General features: G+C 37.9%; 1 protein-coding gene across 9 annotated transcripts in view; it reads left to right on the forward strand.

Annotated features, from left to right (window-relative positions):
* The window catches only part of GRIK1 (glutamate ionotropic receptor kainate type subunit 1), a 382,316-nt gene that overhangs the window by 339,664 nt on the left and 23,972 nt on the right, over positions 1-18,680 (forward strand). For all 9 annotated transcript variants that reach the window (XM_045863608.1, XM_045863610.1, XM_045863609.1 and 6 more), the window contains 2 exons: positions 2,476-2,594; positions 6,896-7,113. In XM_045863608.1, the coding sequence (XP_045719564.1) occupies positions 2,476-2,594; positions 6,896-7,113 (337 nt within the window). The remainder of the gene's footprint in view (positions 1-2,475; positions 2,595-6,895; positions 7,114-18,680) is intronic.

Consider the following 18,680-nt stretch of genomic DNA (forward strand, 5'->3'; position numbering starts at 1 on the left):
ACAATATCCCTCAGTCCAATGCAAATCACTCAGAATCCTGGAGAGAAAGAACCTAAAATATCTTTGCAGTGCAGGCAGAATCATATTGCTGTTTAGACAGCTTTCCTTTTTGCCTTGGAAAAATTAGATTAATTGTTCACTTAGAAATGCAAAGTATGAAACACTGACACAAGACCAAAAGCAGCATTTCAAAGAGGAAAGTGATGAACTCACTGATCAGAGCATAGATGAGGAAGAAGTACCTGAATATCAGGGGGGTTAGCGTTTGCCCGGTTTTATGGTCTGTTGAGAAAAACTCCTTTGAGTGCATAAGACTCCTAATTTATTGCAATTAATATTTTAAAATTATTGTACAAGTGACGATGATATTATTTAAGTAATGGCATCTTTACTGTGCCTACTGTTTCAATTAGTGGGTTCATTAATATTGGTATTCGTTTCTTCAGCTCAGCAAACTACTATGGTTAGAAGAGTGTATAAATTCAAAATTTAATTATAGTGTTGAAACAGTAATTAAAATGTATTGGCATGGCATTGTCAACTGCAGCTATATTCATAAGCTTCACAGGACCCTGCACTGTGCGCCCTGCAGCTGTGGAGTAATGAGTTGGGTACCATCACTGTGGGGTAAACTATGAGGCTATTATCTCTGTACCCCTAAGACTTGATGAGGAGACACTACACTTTGCAGAAGGTGTTCGGGGGGGTTTAGGGAATGGTTTTTCATTAAGAGAAACTGTCTGCCCAGTTCCTTGTGCACGATTCACAGTGTGCCCTGCCTTTCGCTGTAGATAATGTATTCACCTTAATCCCGGTTCTCCCCATTGTGTCAGCAACCTGCTATTGTTTACTGCTGAAACCTTATGGCTGGAGAGAATTCCGTATGTTCCCATTGGTTTTATGGGGTTTTAACATTACTCTAACGCTCCTGCTTCCATTAAAAAAACCCAATGGCAAATGGCAAAGCTTCCAGGGCTAGGAACTACAACATTTTAAATCATTTCCAGATCACTTTGCAGAGCCTCTGCTAATGTCTATTTGGGGAAATAAGTGCCCCTTGGCAAGATAGCCCTACAAAATAACCACAGAGTGGGCAACTCCTTGGGCTACAGAAGTCAGACAAATGTTTAGAAAACAGAGAAAGAACCAAAAGAATATCCAGTTCCCCGGATTTTTCTTTTCACCCATCCCAGAGATATCTGGATTCCCTCTTGTTTACTAATAAGGAAACTGAGGCCAGAAAGGTTAAGTGACTTGTTCAAGATCAACTTCCTAACTCACTAGGGCTGCTGATCAAGTGACTGCAGTCCATCATTCTATACATAAATTAAAAACAAATCAAAAGGGAATTTTGAATGTAAAACTCCCCAGTGAAATATGCTATGGAGTTAACACTGATGAACCCCTACCCCTATCCCTGGGGCAGGATACTTCTAAGTTTAAACTGCAAGTCTTCGGGGGTGCCTGGCTGGCTCAGTCGCTAGAGCATGTGACTCTTGATCTCAGGGTCTTGAGTTCAAACCCCATGTTGGGCGTGGAGCCTACTTAAAATATATATATATATATACTTCATCTCTTCATTTATTTATTTTTTTTAAGATTTTATTTATTATTTGACAGAGAGAGAGATAGCGAGAGCAGGAACACAAGCAGGGGGAGCGGGAGAGGGAGAAGCAGGCTTCCCGCAAAGCAGGGAGCCCGATGCGGGGCTCGATCCCAGGACCCTGAGATAATGACTTGAGCCGAAGGCAGACGCTTAATGACTGAGTCACACAGGCGCCCCCATCTCTTCATTTAAAGATTATGATTTTTTTTTCCATATATGTAGTATACTAAAAAAATTGAATATAACCCAAATCTAGACCTTCTTTCTGTTCACTAATTTTTTTGCCCTTGCAGTTCCTTTGATGCATTATGCAATCACTAAGCCACATCTTTCTTTTAGGCATCTGTCCATAGATGTCCCTTGAAGGCAAGTCACCCCTCTTAACTTTGTGTCCCCAAGCATCTAGCAACACAGTATCTTGACACTGTATTTGGTATGTAACTTGTGTATGTAGCTGTCATTGCTTTGGTGGGGTAAATACTTGGATGAGTAAATACTTGGTGGGATAAATACTTTGGATGGGGTAAATACTTTGGATGAGTGAACCTTTCTTTACAGTCCAACTAGCAGTTCAGTAAAATGAAAATGGATAAAAACTCAGAAGAATTCAGTAGACATAGGGCAGAGAAGTACAATTCCCAGCCAACCAAAGCACGTTGCCTAGAAATCAGAAGTTTGGTAAAGAGAATGTCCCACGTCTCGTTTGAAACCTTGCCCACCAAAGCTGTAAGTTGATGAATATGGCCGTTCCTGTTTTGGTTTGATTCTTTCACCATTAATTGTTGGATCTTCTGCATTGTTCAGCAGGTTTTGCTGGTGCTGTGTGTATTTATCTGATGTTTACAGACTGTTTCTGTTAACTACTACAGGTTTACACCCTACGAATGGTATAACCCCCACCCATGCAACCCTGACTCAGACGTGGTGGAAAACAATTTTACTTTACTAAATAGTTTCTGGTTTGGAGTTGGAGCTCTCATGCAGCAAGGTACACCGGTTGCCTATCTTTGTCACATGCATCCCACAGTCTGCTGACAGGCTTTGTTGCTGGTAAACTCCACCATAAAGCTAGAGGGTAGGCTGAAAAATGATCTCAGGAATTAAAAAATAGAACCTGACTTCAGAGTCCGTTCTAAAGATAGCAAAGATAAAAATATGACCTGAATGGAACTTCTTGTCTGTATTTCTAAAATAAGACTTCTATGCAGCAATACAAATTTTCCTAGAAGGAAGTAATGGTTAAAATACCTTAAAAATTGTTTACAAATTTGCATAGATGGAACGATCAGACTTTTCCTTTCCAGCCATAACTCCACAAGTCAGGGGTTCTAAAGGAGTGGACTTTGAATCCTTGAAAATTAAGTTGCCTTACATTTTTCCAGTAGCTGACAGTACCTAAAACAATCACCTAATTACCACTCCGACAAAGCCTACTGGAATTCATCCTCACTTGTAACTTTTTACAGTCTCCCTCAATTGGTAAGCATAGCAACAATAAATTGTAAGGGTGCGAAAATAAAATTCAAACCATAGAAATGTAATATATTTTATATGAAATGGGGAATTTTGATTTTGTTGGGGAGGGAGGAGGGAGTCATTTTAACCTTTGGAAGAAATCCAGCTCTTTTGTGGATTTTCCTTAGCTTTGATTCTACGCATATGGTCTAGAAAAGACATCCCAAGATTAAATGCATTAATTTAAGAAAATCATAAGTCACAAATGCTGTCGTGTTTAGAATAATCTACTCATTTGACAGTACACTGCAAAATAAATTGGCAAAGGAAAATTCAACAAGGATATATATATATATATATATATATATATTAAATATGTCTGTTACTTGGGGGTGAACCTCAGGCTTCTCATGAGGGAGTTTTTATCATATTACTTGAAATGTTTGTATTCTGTGTTTATAAACGAGAGGGAGAGAGGGAAGTATCAAATATTTGAGAAAAGTGGGTAAATTCTCTCATCAGGCAGTTCAGCAGTTTATGCGGGCACTGCTAAATAGGTATAAACATAGCACCGAATTTACTAGAAATCACTTGCATAAGGTTAGAGGGTAGCACAGAACTGTAAGTCCTGCAGGAAAACCCATTAGAAGCCATATAGTGCTTTACCAGTGCATTTAATTTTTAGGGCATTTGTCTCATGAGCAACAACTATCAAAGAACAAGGAGACAACCCCCCACCCCCAAGACACACACACCTTCCCTATAGCTTGTTTGTCTGTACCATTAGAATGGAAAAATATAGGCGTGGGTTTTACAGAGTAGACAGCAAGTCCATTCAGGTACACATGACCATGACTGCCTTGTGTCATGTGAGTGCACCCAGCTTCTCAAATTCTCTTTCATACTCTGTTTGGAGTTTACCATCATCCACAGCAAACCGTGGGATGCAGTGTCTGTTGTTAGTTACCACTACCTTGGGTACATGACAGTCAGCCCCAACCAGACTCTGCTTGTTTTTCAAGAAGGGTAAAAATACTTGTCAGCTGACCCAAATATTGTCATATACAAATTGATGGTACTGATGACTGTTTAGTGGATCTGTCCTTAGCGTGTGGAATTGGACCAGGTAGCTAACTTCTGTATCAACTGTTGTGCTCTCTCTTGTTAGCAGAAGCTTGTCACTGTACTCCATTGGAAACCATTGCGTTTCATTTCTTTTTTTAATGTGATGATCAGACTTTCTCTTTTCTACAGAGCGTGAGCAAAGTCTGGATCAGGATTGGCTGTCATGTCTGCCATAAAAGGCTCTAAAGAGACTTCAGCAAGTATTGTCTCTCATCCCAAATATTTTCTAACGATGCTTCACTTGACTTTTATTGCCTACATAACTTCATCCTCTCCAGTTCCGAACTTAGACAAATCATCTCTATTTGCGGAAAGCCGTTTCTAAGTATTTCAATTAACGCTGAAAGTCATGAAAGTCACAGAACCGTGTGAAAATAAAAAACATGGTGAAATGTCAAGAAATCTAATTCGTACCATAGACCAAGGGTTTAAAATGTAATCTGAGTAGATTTCTACTAGTTATTTTTTTTTTTTAGTTTCCAAGACTATATCATTCAAAAGTATATTTATTTTAAAGTATGATAGGTATGAATATATATTATTTCTGATTACCGGTCAGTGGTCCAGTTTTGATGTCACATAATACATAGTTATACAAATAACAAATTACCACCTTCTCTTTTCATGAATGCGACCAAATAACAGAAGGATAAATTTACAGCAGAAAAATCCATACCTATAAGCTAAGAAAATATATCTGTTAACTGTATTACTTATTTCCCATGGCTATTTTATGAAATAAATGGTATTTTAATGATAACTGACTAAAGATCTAAATAATATCACACTAGATCAATTAAGTACAAAGATATGAAACAACCTCGGTCATTAAGCACACGGAGACACCCACAGGCACACAAATCCCATTTAACCACAAGATTAAAACAACAGCAACAAACTATCCCACTAAATTCTTGGAGGCAATTTAATGGAAACTATTATAAATCTGTGTAATATTACACACCCAAATTCAAACAAACAAACAAAAGAAGAAAATACAAATTGCAATGAAACTGTTTACCTCATTAAAAAAGAATAAAGCTCCCAGATACCTAAGAGCATTAGGAAAATGTATCTGTTAATTCAAAGCCCAGAAACCCTGCCAACCTTGATCTGCTTATCATGAGCCTTGAGCTGGCTTTGATTTCATGAGCAATATGTGTGTCTATTTATAGATTAAATTTGAGTATGAACTCATTTATCTGTAGATTGGTAACCTCCAATTCCCCACTCCGTCTTGAGCCATTAACTACAGAACTTCAAAACACCCAATCAGAATAGTGAAAGAATCCTTGAAAACAGGTATTTCACCTGCTGTACTTCACCTTTTAGATTTTTACATTTTCCACTTTTTAACTGATCATATAAACTCACCATGCCTCTAAGTTCATGCAGGAAATGCTAAGTACAGAACCCATGGTGAATTTCAGGCAGGCAGAGTAGCCAAAATCCACCCATGAATCAGTACGATTAGAGTGAGCCCTGCATCCCCGCTTCTGCTCCTTTTTAATTCCACTACTGGGTTCATAGACATCTGTAGTTCAGGTTGACCAACAGTTTTGAGCTGGAGAGTTTTCACAAATGCTTACCCTTTGTGTCAGTAAACTTGGGCCATATACCTTTTCTTTTAGAGAGAACGGATCTCTTGGTTAACATGTTACGTGCCTCCCATGTTATCTTTTACAAATAATAAACATCGGATGACATCTAAAAATGTATGTTTACCAGGAAGGACCCCTTTCCACCTGAGAAATGGCCAGTCTTTGAAGTATAATTAAAAACAAGCATTTTGGGGTACCTGAGTTGCTCAGTTGGTTAAGCATCTGCCTTTAGCGCAGTTCATGATCCCAGAGTCCCAGGATCAAGCTCCACATGGAGCTCCCTGCTCAGCAGGAGTCCTCAGCGGGAGTCTGCTTCTCCCTCTGCCCCTCACCCCGCTCTCATGCTCTTATTCTCTCTCTCAAATAAATAAGATCTTTAAAAAAAAAATTTTTTTAAATAAAAAAATAAAGTCAAGCACTTTAAAGGACAAAAGCATGCTTTTCAGTGAATATATTCTTCCCAGTCACACAAGAATATACATTAGAAAAAAATAATTTTGACTTTAAAAGTAACATAAAACAATGGAAATTGATTCATCAACTGTCAAGTGTAGCTCTATCCTATTTCATTTGATTGTAAAATCCTAAAGTTTTATTAAAGTACGTTAATCTTTTAAAAGTTTCTCACATTCTTTAATCTTAAACAAAAATAAGTTAGTGTTTCAAAGCTTTCATAGTTGTACAAAGACTGATAACATTTTATTTCACACAATAAGATGCATATCAGACAGTTAAATAAAAGCCCCCAAAGTCTTGGGGTTGACTTTTTAACAAAAACAAGCAAACAAATCCAAGTCCAAGCAATTAAACTAACTCTATAAATTTTAGACATGGAATAACTCAGGGTTAAAAACATTTAATACCATCAAATGTTGATAAATTACATTTTAAGCAATACCTGCAATTAGTGATAAAAGATCATTTAGATTTTCCTCTATTTTCTAAAAAACACTTCTATCTTACCTACACACAAGAAAGTAAGCCCTTAATGGCTTTATAATTTTTATGTTGTAAAAATGCATTATCTCCCTAGACTAGTGTCAAATCATGAGTCTTCCCTCTTCTCTTAACTCTGTTTAACTCTCTTACTCTGGTGATACCATGACAGGATCAGAGCTGATGCCCAAAGCTCTATCGACCAGGATAGTTGGAGGGATATGGTGGTTTTTCACCTTAATCATCATTTCATCCTACACTGCCAATCTGGCCGCCTTCCTGACAGTAGAGAGAATGGAATCCCCCATAGATTCAGCAGATGATCTGGCAAAGCAAACCAAGATAGAATACGGGGCAGTCAGAGATGGATCAACAATGACCTTCTTCAAGGTAAGAAATGGACAATGTATTCTCAAAGGTTATCTCATATTGAGGGGAGAAGAATGTGGAATAAAAGAGTCTCCCCCCCCCAAAAAAAAAGATGTGGGCAGTTTTTGTTTTTGTTTTTTTTAAATAAAACTTATAATTACACACTCCCATAACAAGGAACCCATGTGCCCTCAGCAGCAGCATAAAGCAATTTCTTTGCCTCCTCTATCCCCAATTTAGTACACTCAGATCTACAGATCAGTATCTTCTTCCTTTATAATAGAAGAAAAAAAAAAATGCTGTTTTCTGAACATAGCCTAACCAGCCATTAACGAATAACTCATTCATGGAGCCCATAAAATAAAAATTCCTTAATCGGAAATTCCAATAATCAGAATACAGAATACTTGAATATCATTTTTTTGTTCTTTGTGTTCTGTATTTAATGAGATAGAGCAGATAACAAATAAATGTGTTGATACTAGAATTTATTTGGAGATTTAGAACCAAAAAAATTCCCGGGGGGGGGGGGACACCAGTCAAATATTATATCTGTACCAATGAGGACAGTGGCCCCAGGACGGCCTGAAGTTTCCAATAGCCAGGAGTGCCTTCGAAGGAGAATTAAGTTAGAGTCAATATAGTTTTATTGTCAAGTGCATTTCATTGTTCAAGTCTTTTTCATTACTTACTTAGAGTAGTGCAACTGATTTCTGCCTTGCTTATGGAATAAGCCTTAGTACTTTTATTAGGAAATCCCAGATACAATAGCTCCCCTGGGGTAGGAATGGATTTCAATAGATCCAGGGAGTTGTAGAGATAGCAAAAACACCTTAGAGATCATGAAGGTCAGCCCTTCACTTTACTAATGAAGAAAACAAAACCTTTAGAAACTAAATTATCTTTCAAAGTCACAAACTTGATGCTAGACAGGGACTAGTTAGAACCTTCTTTTAGCTGCTCATGTGAAGAAAAAAAAAAGAGGAAAACAGTCATGCAACCAAAATAAACTCTAAAAACACATCTGTGTCAAGGCTGCATACCTAGCTTACCAAAAATGAAGTTGTCACCCCAAGATTGAGTTGACAAAAACGGGTGAAGAATATTAATTTAGAACCAAAAAACTATGGGTGGGAAAAAAGGGACGCTTCTTTGTATAACAGTATTGATTCACCAAAACAGGTACTACCTTTGCAGTAAATTTTATCAATTAACAATAACATTAATAAATACAAATTACTTTGTTTTAAGTTTAAAATTACTCTGTTTTAGGGGCACCTGGGTGACTCAGTCATTAAGTGTCTGCCTTCGGCTCAGGTCATGATCCCGGGGTCCTGGGATCGAGCCCCGCGTCGGGCTCCCTGCTCCGCGGGAAGCCTGCTTCTCCCTCTCCCACTCCCCCTGCTTGTGTTCCCTCTCTCGCCGTGTCTCTCGCTGTCAAATAAATAAATAAATAATCTTTAAAAAATAAATTTTAAAATTTTAAAATTTTAAAAAATAAAATTACTCTTTTAAAATCCAGGGGGGTATCAAAAATAGAGTAACATGAAAAGTTAGGATTTGCTTTTCCCCTATGTTAGAAAAAGATGATTTTTAAACATTCTTTTCATTTTAAGAAATATATGTGCTGCCGAAGCGAGCACGTCATTTTAAGAAATATATCATTGATTTAGTGAATGTATAAAGTGTGGTGATTGTACCCTAGACAAGTGTTGTTTTAAGGACAAATGACATTAAATATATGGTTATCCAAGTTTATGAAAGCCTGGATTTTTGTGAAATCAATAGTGTGAAGAGACAGAAGTTACCTCAAGCTAGTGATTCATCACGATACTTGTCAGAAACCAGAAAAGTTGGGCGCCTGGGTGGCTCAGTTGGTTAAGCGACTGCCTTCGGCTCAGGTCATGATCCTGGAGTCTCTGGATCGAGTCCCGCATCGGGCTCCCTGCTCGGCAGGGAGTCTGCTTCTCCCTCTGATCCTCCTCCCTCTCATGCTCTCTGTCTCTCAATCTCTCTGTCTCAAATAAATAAATAAAAAATCTTTAAAAAAAAAAAAAAAAGAAAGAAAGAAACCAGAAAAGTTACCTACAAGGCATAGAGGACCGAGGGACACTGCCAAAGTAGAATTGGGTATGTCTGAAAAAATATCTGAAATGACTTACCTCTTTTACCAGTATCAAAAAGTTTTAAAGTATTGGGAAGTAGGTAAGTAGAGGCAGAGAAGGATCTACTACAAATATAGAAGAGGGGGAGGCTGCCCTTTGCAAAAGTGATGGACCTGACTTTGCCACTGTACAAACAGTCTGCATATTCACAAAGCATCCCTTAGCCTCCTTTTGATCTGTTTCTGCTCACATGCTTCTTGTATATCAAGGGTACGGGTCCCCATTTTTCCAGCAGGACCCATTGCAGTATGTTGGATAGTGCATTTCCCTACAACAGTCATGTGCTACTCTCACAACTTCTGCTCCCTGGGCCTTTTCAGAGAGGGCTCCTGCTTGCTCCTTGGCCCTGAAAATGAGGCACGAATTAAAGTGGTCCCTCAGGTCACTAGGCAAATGATGACTCAAGAAGTATCTCAGGGAGAAAGAACGTGACAAAAGCACCAACAACAGCAATGACAATAGCAGCTTGCCCAGGACCCTAGCTCATAGCCACACACTCTGTAAATGCTCTACGTATATTATCTCATTTGATCCTAATTAAGACCGGTTGAGGCAAGTACTAATATTACCCCCTTATACGGAAGAAAATGAGGCACAGCTTAGTTAAGTAACCTGCCCCAAATTTACAAAGCTGTCAATGGAAGAGCCAGGGTTCAGCCAAACTTCAGAGAGTGCTACAAGGAAAGCTTCTTGAGGGTAGAGAAATGCTCTGTTTTGTTTGTCATTACATCCCCAGGGGCTAAAACAATGCCTGGCACACAGTAGGCACTCAGAAAACATGTTTTCAAAAAGATGAATTCTATAGAAAGATGGAATTCATCAGAGGAGGGAGGGACAAACAGAAGGAGGTAAACAGGTGTCTTTGTCCATTCAGGCTACGATCATGAGATACCACAGACCCGGTAGCTCATAAAAAAAAAAAAAGAGAAATGTGTTTCTCACACTTCGGGGGGCTGGAAGCCTGAGATCAGAGTCTCAGCATGGTCGAGTGAGGGCCCTATTTCAGGTCACAGACTTTTCGTTGTATCCTCACATGGTGGAAGGGGCAAGAGATCTCTCTGGAGCCTTAAGGCACTAATCCCATTTGTAATGGCTCCATCCTTATGACTTAAACATCTCCCAAAGGCCTCACTTCCTAATACCGGCATCTTTGGGGGTTAAAGATTATCATATGAATGTGAGGGGGACACATTCAGACCACGGCAGGAGGGATAATAGAGACCCACACAGGAAGAGACACTGTTGCCATTTTTCTCAATTTACAAGTTACCTTGCAGCCAGGCAACCCTGTTTATCATGAAGGAATTTATTTGCAAAAAGAGAACAAGGACTAAATCCGATTTCGTTTTCCCCTTGAGGGAGGCAAGCTGTCAGAAAGCTTCAGAGGGATACACACTCAGGGTTTTTAAGCTGGATTATTCCACAAGGGAAAGAAACATTCCAGGCTTTCAGCTCTCAGGGTAGTTCTACCTTGAGTCACTGAGTGACAGTAGTTAATGGTCAAAAAACTCAGTCGTGAGCCAGGTCTTCATTATTTCACCTCTGCTGTGCCATCAGGCCTCCCTCCCTTTCTCTCTTAATCAAAGACAATATCCTCTCTTGGGCTGTTGAATGAATAAGGAAAACCCCCTTCACCCAGTCTAACCTAACACGTTCTGACCCATTATTGGGTCATCAGCCATTTGCTCAGACGGGTCTCATCTCCACTCAATCACAAGGAAACTTCTAATAAGAAGCATTTCCTTATCTCACACAGTGTAACTTAAAGTTACACTTTTGTTCCCAGGGGGGAGGGGGGAAAATATATATATATATATATCCCTTTGGCAGCATTCAAATGGTAGAAATCTGTCTCTTTGCTTTCAGGTTGATTCTAAATTGTTTTTACAGCTATGAAATAGGAAGTAGCAAAAAGAAAGGACTATAGAAATTACCAAAATCTGTGAAGACGCAAAATACACTAATCCCTTTATGTGGCCTCTGGGCCACAAGCATTTAGAGAAGTTTCTCTTTGAAAAGTATAGCCAGAAGTTGCTCACTAAAATTTTAATCAAAATCCATTGGGTTTTTTCCCTTAGACTTTCCTATTTTTGCAGACAGCACAACCCCAGATTTCAGATTTGGTTTATTTTGTTTTCAACATGAAAAAAAAGCAAAATTTAATTTTTTAAAGTAGCTTGGGTGAAATTGCACTATCTACCATGTGAATTCAGGTAAGGCTGAGGAAATAAACTGACATTAAGCAAGTGCTGGTCAAAGTACTATGTGTCTGAGACAGGAGAGCCTGAAGCAGTTTTCCTCCACTGAGTCATTTGTACATAGAACAACTATATTGGTCATCAGGGGCTGTAAATTTGCACAAGAGAACTAGGATTAAATCATAAATTCAATTTCATATGCATTCACTAGGCTTTAGATGGACAGCTAGAATTTGACATTGTGTATAAAGAAAGGAACAACTCTAAGTGTTGTGGCCAAGTTCACTCAGTTAATGATGCTTTTTAAACATCAAATTTTCTCAAGGTCATAAGCACTTTGAGTCTTAAAGTCTTAAGCACTGTGGATGACATAATACCCATTTGGTCAAAGGGTGTCAGTTACCACTAGGCCAATTACCAAGACAAGGTTAAAGAGAGGCAAAATATTTTATCAACTGTCCAGGGACTGTTGAAAATGTTTGAGGAAATTCTCCAAATATCAGGGGATCTTTTATTTCTCCTTGTCAGGCTGTCAATTAATAAATGGACTTTTTTTTTTAAGTCAGTGTTTTAATATTTCAGAACTTCAAGAGACTTCACTTAGAGAATTTTTCAACAAACTCCCTTTTATTTTCCACTAGGGATAGTACTAATTAATACTATGATATTAACTATATTGGTTTCTCAGCTCTCTGCTGAGGAATTGCTTAGTTCTTTCTACTGTTTCAAAAGCCTGAACAGTAAAGGTTTTCCCTGCCCTCCCAAACCCCTGAGACCACCACCAGCATCTTAGGAAGTACAAAGATCAGTTAGTTCATGGCCAAGCTGTGGACACAACTTGGGTGTAGCTTCCCCAAAGTTGACATGACCCATTTCCTCTTTTATACTCAAGTAAGTTGACAGCAAGGGCAACAAGCTACAGCTTCCCCTTTCATAATGGAGCACTAGTTTTCTATATAATATAAATATATTTTTTTTCTGTATATTAAAACACTAGTTTTCTCCATCTCTCATAGGAGGTAGGGAAAGTGTGAAAGTTCTCTTTTTTCTCCTGATGTAATTCTATTAATTACCTTTCAGAATAAATGGAATAGTCCAAACTCTGGTCTCATGATGACAATTTAGCAAGTCACATTTTTTTTCCAATTGAAGAAAGCATTGTCATAAAAAGTCTAAGAACATTTTGAGGCCTGAAAAGAAGGATTTCCCAATGCCCCTTGCAAACCAACCTCCAAACAGGATAATGGTGCTAGTCCATTGTTCAGAGATTGAGGATACCAGCCAGTCTTCTCAGGAGATATACCTAACCCCAGTTGCTGGGATACAACTGAAAACTTACAGTGAAGTGCTTCAGATTGCAGGAGCCAGACAGCATAGCTTCAAATTCTGACTTCACTGCTTATTAGCTACCTAGACCTTGGCAAGTTCTTTAAGCTCCACACCTTGATTTCCTTTTCTGTTTATTGAAGATAATAGCTAACTCATAAGACTATTTTAAAGAATAAATGACTAAATAGGTCTTGTGTTTACAGTACTACTTGGCAAATTGTAAACAATCGGGAAGTCAGATACTAGAATTTTCACCACCAACGTCACCATTGTACCCACTTACCCCTAGTTATTAGTCCTACTTTTTCAGTCTCTGTGAATTAAAAAACAAACAAACAAACAAAAACCAACAACTCTATATTGGTCTTTGCTCAACTTTCTACTCTCAGTGATCTGTGGAAGGTGTGTCTTCTGCTGATGGACACAGAAGTCCAGAGGGAATGCCAGTGCCCAAGATCTCAAAGACCATCAGAGGCTAGGCCAGACCAAAACCTTTGTTTTTGAAAGCTTTCCTAGGTACATACATGGTGTTTGCAGAGGAACCATTTCCAGATGGTAGATAGCCAACCAGATGGTAAGGCTGTCCTTAGACTTCAGCTGAGAAGCAGAGCAAGGTAGTTCAGAAGGATTCATTTCAGTTTATATGTTTTCCAGGCTCTCCAGTCATAGCTCTCGTCATAGCACTTGAGATTGGCATTGTAAGAGATAGGAGGGGACAGGTATAAAATTGTGTGCAAAGTTTAAAGACCTGAAGAGCAATGAAGAGACAAGATGCACACAGACCTGTTAAACACAAGGCCGCACGTGATTTAGGAGCATGTCTTGTGCAGGAAGGAAGTGGTGTGAACATCAGAAGTCCTCGTGAGCCAGAAGGGTAGAAAATACTCATGTAAGAAATGTTTCTCAGTAGAAGCTTGCCTTGTAACAAATCACTATCCTCTCAGACCCAAGCCAGAGGATTACACAGATTATATCATGATTCAGTCTAAAATGACTTGGATAAAGTAGGTTTAAAAAAATCGTAACAGACTTGTCATTTCTGGCTTTCATGGTCTAGGGACTTTGGACTGGCTGCGGGAATAAGGGACTTTCTAACCTTCATAATCGCCTTCCAGGGAGTGGTTAGGAGCTGTCATCAACCCCCAAAAACATTTCAAGGAAGTTACTAAGCACCACACCAGTGGAACTGAAGCAATGAGCCATTATGGGAAGACAGGTTCCAGACAGAAATCGTCATATAAGGAAGCACAAAATGAAAGACATTTCTCAAACTTCTCTGCATAAGAAGATATTAGCTTGTGTTTGAAAGATTCAGCTAATTTTACCATCAGTAAGGTTAGCCAAAAGGCTAAGTCCCCATATGTTAAAAATGTATTTGTTTGGGAAGAAATCCATGAAGTCAATTAAAGTTAACCTTTTTCAAATCCTGGTATATTGCCCGTAATGGACCAATCTTTAACTCTAGACAGGAGAAAAACATGAAAAATGTTTTAGAAAAGGTGTCTAAATCCCAATGAGGGAATTTTTTAAAGGGAGCATGTGAATTTTTAAAACCTTGGAGATTCTGCAAATGTCATAAGTTTCTATCAATTCAAGATAAGAGCATGATCAACTGCAATGCTCATTACATACATTTGAAAGACAGAGACCCTCGCTATAAGTATAAATGCTTTCTTCTGAGATCTCCTTTCTAAGGGATTTTTGTAAATTAAATCATATTTTTAAAATTCCATGAAAAAATATTATTTAATGAAATAATATACTTAGTTATGAGTTAAAGAAAATGGTTATTTTAAAGACAAACTATTTACCTCTGATGCATCTGCTTCAAAACTTGCATTTCTACATAGATGATTTCCAGGTCTTTAGCTGATTTTTAAGATTTATCTTAAATCAGGATTTCTCTAAAGAAAAAGTAACTTGAAGATTTTAAAATGTAACTGTTTTTGGCATTTTATTTGTTCAACATGCATATATTCACCATATTCATAATAGCATTTTTGATAAGATTACAAAGATTAAATATGAATAATTTATCCCCAGTGTGTATGTCTGCATGTGGGGTTATGGATATATGTATAAATAATCATATATAAACATGGATCTATATGTAAGTCTTCAGACATATTTGTCTTAAGCAGAATTGCACAGTTACTCACTCTACTAAGTATTAAGATTATATATCTCCAGTGTAGAAGCTCTATAACCTGGTTGAAGAAATAATGTGATAAATAATGCTTATTTCAGTAAAAATGATATATTAGAGGGATATGTCTATAAAGTGGAGGTTCTATCGGTCTTAAGACCATCTTACACTATAGAATTTACACCTGTTTTACATGTTATAGCAGAAACCCTGCAACTGCAAACAACAGAATTATATGAAACATAAAAAACTGTTAAAGGAAAAAATAGAAACAATATCCACACTTCCTTCTAAGTTTCAAGTATCACACTTCTGAAAATACAATCTAATTTTTTGCCTATACAAATGTAAGCTGCCTAAATTATGTATATAGCTCCGTACATTAGATGCCGACTGCAAGAGGGGTAACAGTTCTGATTATCATAGAAAAATAGCACTGCTACTTACTACAATTATTTCTTTAGAAAATTTAGCTGTTAAAACATTAACCAAACCGTGAGTTTGTTGTTCGGTGTATTGAAACAAATAGCTAATTCCCTGTTGGTTAAGAACACAGAGCCTGGAGCCAGATTGCTGGAATCAAATCCTGGCTTCATCATTTCCTCATGTGGTGTCCCGATTCCTCAAATATAAAAGAGGCATAAAAATCGCATCTTTCTCATATGATCACTGTAAAGATTAAATGAATTAATACACACAAAGCGCTTAGAACAGTGCTTGGCAAACAGTAGACACTGCATGTTCTGGTGATTATTACTATTTTCAATAAGTACTTTTTAACTGAACACAGACACATTGTAAATCATTTCCCAGTGAGTATTTAACTTGCATGCACCATAGGGGGAAAAGGAGAAATAAATGATGGTCATCAAATGGAGATATAGTAACACTCCCTTATAACAGATTTTAGATGAAAATATGCTTAATCTTTGCCAATAGTGTTTCGTCAGCAACAGAATAGCCACATAATCAGGTTTAACTAGGCAAAATGAAATTATCTAAACCTGATGCTCTTGCAATATTTGAAAAAAAAAAAGATAGACGATTTCAGATTTAATAAATGAAGACTTTTCAGTTTTAGGTACTTTTGCTAAGAAGCTCAGAGTACTTTACAAATATTCTAATTAACCTTTGACATATTCATTGAAACAAGAGGCATTCACTGTTTCTATTTTTTAAATATATATTATTTAAAATGATTTAGCAGGCTGAGACTACAGACGATTTAGAAGCGCAAAAATATCTGCCATTCAAACAGTTCCATGTAAGAATTATTTAGATTTGTGTCTTAAAAATGGAAAATCTATTAAAAAGGAATCAATCTAACTACTACCAAAATAGTACTTTTTGACCTAACAAAAAATAAACATTACATAACAGAGCATCACAATGGACAGAACTCAGGAGTAAAGAAGAAAGAGACCCTCATTCTGTGCTGGCTCTTTCACTAACAAAATGTGACCTTCTGTGTGTCTCCAAAGTCAGGACCTGCATAAGAAAAATGAAGGAGTTGGTCCAAAAAGTAGAACGTAGGGGTTGAAGAATCCTTAAGGGAAACTCTTCCAACCATGACGTTCTTCCTGTAGGTTTCAAAGGTGGAAAATTGTGTCTTAAGATGCTTGAGCCACCTACAGGTATTTCTAACAGTTAAAAAGGTTATTCTGTAGCCACATTTTGGGAGTCTTTCTGTATATCTAAGCTCCTCAGTTTCTCAAATAGTCTATAATTCCAAATGTGGAAAACAATGGAACCCCACAAGAGCAAAATTTCTAAATGATGAAAGAGAACTTTAACTGGAAGCAGAAGGGTTCTATTCTCTGTTCCATTTTGTTTGCCATCATTAAGCCCCAACAAGAATAGCAGGAGGGGGTCAAAGAAATTTAGAATGTTTCCTGTACCTTCCACTTGACCAAGTCCTCTACCAAGTGGTAGTTTTCTTACTGAGAAACAGTTCTGCCCTCAATGCTTCAAAGGAGTCCATGCCAGCTAGACTTCCCCTCCAGCACCACAGGGAGTTCAGGTCAAGGACAACCTTCTACTCTGAGAAGAAAGAAGTAGATATGGTTGAATTAAATCCATGACCTCCAGCTACTCAAACTGTGGTATGAAGAACATGCTAACTCAGCAAACATTGTTTTACCAAGCTGTGATGAGACAAGAAAAGAAATTGAGAGTAGTAATTGAGAATTTTTGTAGCTCATGGATATCATGGTAGCACCAAGTACATGATCAGTGGATACTTCTCCTTGAGTGTAGATTACTTTGAAGGCTGTTGAGTGCTCTTGGTGAGCCACATGTTATACAAGCTGTATGCTAGTCACATATAGTAAGACCACAGATAGGTCTGCCATGTATTGAGAAATTAGACAATCCCCCACAGCAGATAATTTGAGAACATACCTAATGGGGCTCAATGACAGGCTTGTAGGTTTTGCGTTGAATCTTTTCATCTCCCTCCCTGTCCTTCAAGTCCTTGTCCATTTACCATGAAGGAACCCATCATTTACTTTGTTTTGTCCTCAACTTCCTTAAAATAAAAATCCAGTTTTTTTTAACTATTTACAACATTCATTTTTAATAATAAAAGTTAAATATGATTAAAAATGGATATTTCATGGGATTTTTTTTTTTTAATGTGGAGGCTGACCCTGAGTTTGTGTTAACATGATACAAAATAGCAAACTTCTTCAGGGAATAATACAAGTGGATGAATTTAGGCTATTGTCAAAGGTAGAGCAAATAAGATTAAAATCATTCTCAGGGGCACCTGGGTGGTTCAGTCGTTAAGCGTCTGCCTCCAGCTCAGGTCATGCTCCCAGGGTCCTGGGATTGAGCCCCACGTCAGGCTCCCTGCTCAGCAGCAAGCCTACTTCTCTTTCTCCCACTCCCCCTGCTTGTGTTCCCTCTTTCTCTGTGTCTCTCTGTCAGATAAATAAATAAAATCTTTAAAAAATCAAAAAATAAAATCATTCTCAGGGGAAATTTGGCAATAAGGACGTCCACTTCCCTAAGGTCATCATGGTCCAGTGGAAAGAGCACTGAATTGGATATTGGGAGTCCTGGGGTCCAGTATTAGCTTTGATGCTGACTAGTTCTGTGACTTTCCTGAAGTCTCCAAACCTTCTATACCAAAATTTCCTCCTCTGTGAAAACAGCAATTTGAGTCAATTTCTAAAGTCTCTGACAACTTTAAAATTTCATATGTCTAACAAAATTATTTTCCCTTAACATAGTTTCCTGAAGGAGGAAAAAATTTTCCCAGCTGTGCATTTACTACCAAAAGACAGACTGACCTCCCCCTATTCCTTTGAGTAGCTCTTTATTACAAATTTAGCATTATCCATCTCATAGGGGTTGAAATCACACAACAAATGAGGCATTGACCCTGATACCAAAAACCATGCCTTTGTCACGGAGACATGAGCTCCAATTTACAGATATCTCTGGGGTTGAGGAATAATTCACAGGGGCCTAATCATGATAGAATGGCTTCCATAAAATACCAGTATCTCTAAGGTACTGTTTATTGAATTGTTGTCTGTCTCACAAGACCTTTCTCAGGGGGATCTTCAAATGCCTAACAATCCAAAATAAAGCCATCTGTCCTCCCTTAACTCATAAAGCCTACAGCATTAACCCAGGTCCTAAATAGAGTTAGGAATTAACTGAGCCCCCAGGAACACTTGAGCATGAATAACCACGCCAGAGTGGATTCCACAGGTATTCCATTTATTGCTTATGGCCCCAAAT

This window comes from Mirounga angustirostris, unplaced genomic scaffold, assembly GCF_029215605.1.
Source record: "Mirounga angustirostris isolate CCGP_5_RB_7025 unplaced genomic scaffold, mMirAng1.0.hap1 SCAF_1, whole genome shotgun sequence".
NCBI classification, from domain to species: Eukaryota; Metazoa; Chordata; class Mammalia; order Carnivora; family Phocidae; genus Mirounga; species Mirounga angustirostris.